At 56.7% G+C, this 3593-nt stretch overlaps 1 protein-coding gene across 1 annotated transcript; it reads right to left on the bottom strand.

The window, feature by feature from the left end:
* Nucleotides 1–1097: 1097 nt before the first annotated feature.
* Nucleotides 1098–1678, bottom strand: LOC143431790 (uncharacterized). The gene is made up of 2 exons (XM_076908727.1): nucleotides 1668–1678; nucleotides 1098–1590 (listed from the first exon to the last, which is right to left on the bottom strand). Exons 1-2 carry the CDS (start codon nucleotides 1676–1678, stop codon nucleotides 1098–1100), a joined length of 504 nt encoding a protein of 167 aa, XP_076764842.1.
* Nucleotides 1679–3593: the final 1915 nt, after the last annotated feature.

Consider the following 3593-nt stretch of genomic DNA (forward strand, 5'->3'; position numbering starts at 1 on the left):
GAAGCACGAGCGATACGGCGGCCGTGTTCGGGCTTTTCCCGATCTTCGGCATTTCCTTCTCTTTATTTTCTTTGGTCGGCGCTTTATTTCCGGTTTTGGCGCATTTTGTTGGCGCCCTCACTTTCTTGGGCGCTTCTTTCTTTGCATTTACGGCCGATTTGTCCATTCTGCCGAGGACCATCGTCCACGGCGTCTCTTGCGGAGTTTTTCCCGCAACTTGGTTATTCGTCGCGGTTTTTCCTTCCCTTCTGGTCGTCTGCTTGGCCACCTGCTCCTCCTGGATTCTTTCCATCCGCTTCTGGATGAAAGAAATCTCTTTTTACGCGTCCTTTTCCTCGCTCATCTCTTCTTTCTTGTTCGATGACGGAGGCGATTTTTCTTTCGCCTTTTCCATCAGTTTCTTCTTCTTTATCTCGGATTCTGCCCTTTTAGTTAGGGGGCTTTCCCTGTGACATACCTCCACGGATTCCACCCTTGGAGGAACCATCGGTTTCAGCGCAAAACGGGCCTCCGTTCGCGCCCAAAATTCGTCGAGGCGACCCTTTATCACATCGGCGAGTTTGTTCATAAGGACGTGGATATCAACGTCCTTTCTCGGCAATTTTTGTGCGGATCCTTCTGAACGTCACTACAACCTTTTTTTTAATATGGGGAAATCCATCATGGATACCCCGGACCCCCCCCCCCCCCCCAGGACTCCGGGGTTATGCCGAACTCCTACCGGCTAAAACTCCGGGGTGGCTACCATCGGCGCTACTAAGAGAGAATCGGGATCTTAAAATAAACACTACCGGTTCCCTCCCAGCGCCAAGACCCCCATGCTGCACTTGTACAATGCCAAGTAGAGTATAAAGATCTCCTACACTTGGAGACTGTTCTCGGCGACTCCGGGGCCACGCTAAAGTCGCCGTCACCACGAGGGAAGTTGTGTGCAATAACCCCCACCCGTCATGATCTGCAACTCCCCCCCCCCCCCCCCGGACGACTTCCCGCGCAAAGACGTGGGGCATAACACCACTAAAGTGTGGTTTTCTGCGCACGGGAGGTCGTCCATCACCACACGTCATAAATGTGACCATATAACGTCTTGGAGAGGTTTATGGAGGCCCCTCGACGGATGGCAGGGACAGGTCGTGGCCTATAACTGCCCGGAGATCACGACGCAACATTTCCCACGCTGGATACCATTCCAGGGTGTGCTCCGCCGTGTCTCCGGAACCATCATATTGATGACAAATCCCCATGACTACCCTACCGATCCGGCGCAGGTACTGACCGAAGCATCCATGCCCGGTGAACACCTGCGTGGTCCGGAAGATAAGCTGGCCATGGCTGCGGTCTACCCATCTTGACAAGGAGGGCAGAATCGCCCCGAAGGTCCTATGACTTCCGCGGCGGGAGTTGAGTAGCTCCCACCATGAATTCAAGAAAGACTGCCGGGCTTGGAGCTTGAGCGCCTCTCTCACTAACTCTGGCGGGGCAGAGTCATCCTGGCGACTGCGTAGCTGCCTGTAAACATGGGCATCCGTAGCCGCCAGGAGCTCTAACGGTGGTAGCACCGCCAGAGTTGTCGCTGCCTCATAGGACAGCCTGCGGTATTACCTAATGACTCTGATGGCCAGTTGCCGCCAAACACTTCGCAGCAATTGTTTGCTGCGACGACTGACCATCTGGTCATCTGACCACACAGAGGCCCCGTATTGCGCCATAATCCGCACGATGCCCGCGTAAAGGCGGCGAACCTTCCCGTCTGGACCGCCTAGGTTGGGCAAAAGACGGCCAAGATTGGCCGCCATACGTTCCAACCTGGGGGCCAGTTGCGAAAAATGGCGCTCAAAACTCCAAGAGCCATCCAGGTGAAGAACGAGATACTTTATCCCGTCTACCACCTAGGATGCCGTCGTTACAAATCCGCACCAAAGTCTGGGCTAGTGGCTGTGCCCCACAAGAACGGAAGCGGTGGTTATGGTCGAGGAACCACATTGCCTCCGTCTTGTGAGGAGCCAGCTCGAGACCCAGATTCCGGACCCGGGAAGCCACGACGGCTAATTCCACTTTGGCGCGTCGGACGATCCTCCCCGGTGTGCTCGCACAGGCAATCAGCATCGTATCGTCTGCATAGCAGACGATGTGATGCCTGAGGAGGGTGGGGGGAAGATACGCAGAGCCGCATTATACCCCAGGTTCCACATCAATGGTCCGAACAGGGACCCCTGGAGTATGCCGCGGCTAATCTCCCTCTGATAGTAAATACCATACCAACCTATGTACTCAATACACCTGCCGCGCAGGTACGGCCCGATCGCCACCCGCTGGTACACGGGGACTGGATGCGTTTCGAGTCCCCTGCGGATGGTCTCCCCGGCGAAGGTATTAAAAAGCATTGCTGATATCTGAAGATATAGCTAATGCCAACCTTCCCCTGGAAGTGGCCGAGCCCGTGTAGGAGCCGAACGTCACAATGCATGGCATCTATCGTGGACTGCCTCCCCTCCCCCCCCCCCCCCCGAAGCCGAACTGGCACTCGGCCAGATCGGGTCCATCACGCGATAGGTGCCTCGAGAGGCGGGAAGCTACGATACGCTCGTAAAGCTTCGCCACCTCATCCAGGAGCACAATTGGTCGGTATGCAGAAGGAGACTCCGCGTCACGGGCCTCCTTCCTAAGGAGGACCAGGCGTCCGAACAATATAGCGACCACGCTCCCGAGGAGCTGGGGGTCCATCGTCTCGGTTATTGGAGGCGCCCAAGTTCGATGTTTGTTTACAGCAAACTTATATCGACGTCCCCACGGATCCCGATCCAGGGGGCGGAGGAGTCCGTCCCAAGCTTCAGCTTTGGCCCTCCTGATGGCCTGCTGTAGGTGAACCGTCAAATGACGATATTCAGCGTACAGCAGTGCCGTTCGCGCCTCATCGCGATGTCTCCGTCTGCGAGACCTTACGTACTGGCGTCAGGCTGCAGCGCAGTTTTCCCGCAATTCTGCAATTGCAGCCGACCACCAGTACACGGGCCGCCGAGGCTGATGCCTAGCACGAGGCATGGCGGTATGGCATACCGCGACCATTGCCTCGCGAAACCAATCGTCCTCCGCCTCTAGATCCACGATGGGCCCGGTCGGCGGCTCCGACCAGACCACGGCGAGAATAGCCGCCATCAGGGCGTCCTCATCCAGGGCTTTCACAGCCCACCTACGTTGTTGTCGTTGTTGTTGGTGGGGGTACGGGCGGTTTGGGTTGGAGATGGAGACCTTTATCCGAATGTACCAATGATCGGATAGGGTCTTCGTCTGCTCGTCAACGAGCCACCCCGTAACCTGGCGTACGGCACCAGGGGAAGCCCATGAAAGATCCACGGAACTTACCCCCTGGTACCGCTCGCATGTACTGGCCGACTCCCGGTTAAGCAACCGGAGGTCCAGGCTAGCATCCCAATCCTGCACCGCACTGCCCCTCGCGCCCGTCCTGAGGAAACTCCATGCAGTCGCATAAGCATTAAAGCCCCCCAGGACGAGACTAAACAGGCTGCGTTCAATGACTCCATGGTCTGGCAGTCCGTCTAGAAACTCCTCAAAGGCCGCGGAGGGCCAACAAG

Source organism: Xylocopa sonorina, unplaced genomic scaffold, assembly GCF_050948175.1.
Source record: "Xylocopa sonorina isolate GNS202 unplaced genomic scaffold, iyXylSono1_principal scaffold0014, whole genome shotgun sequence".
NCBI lineage: Eukaryota > Metazoa > Arthropoda > Insecta > Hymenoptera > Apidae > Xylocopa > Xylocopa sonorina.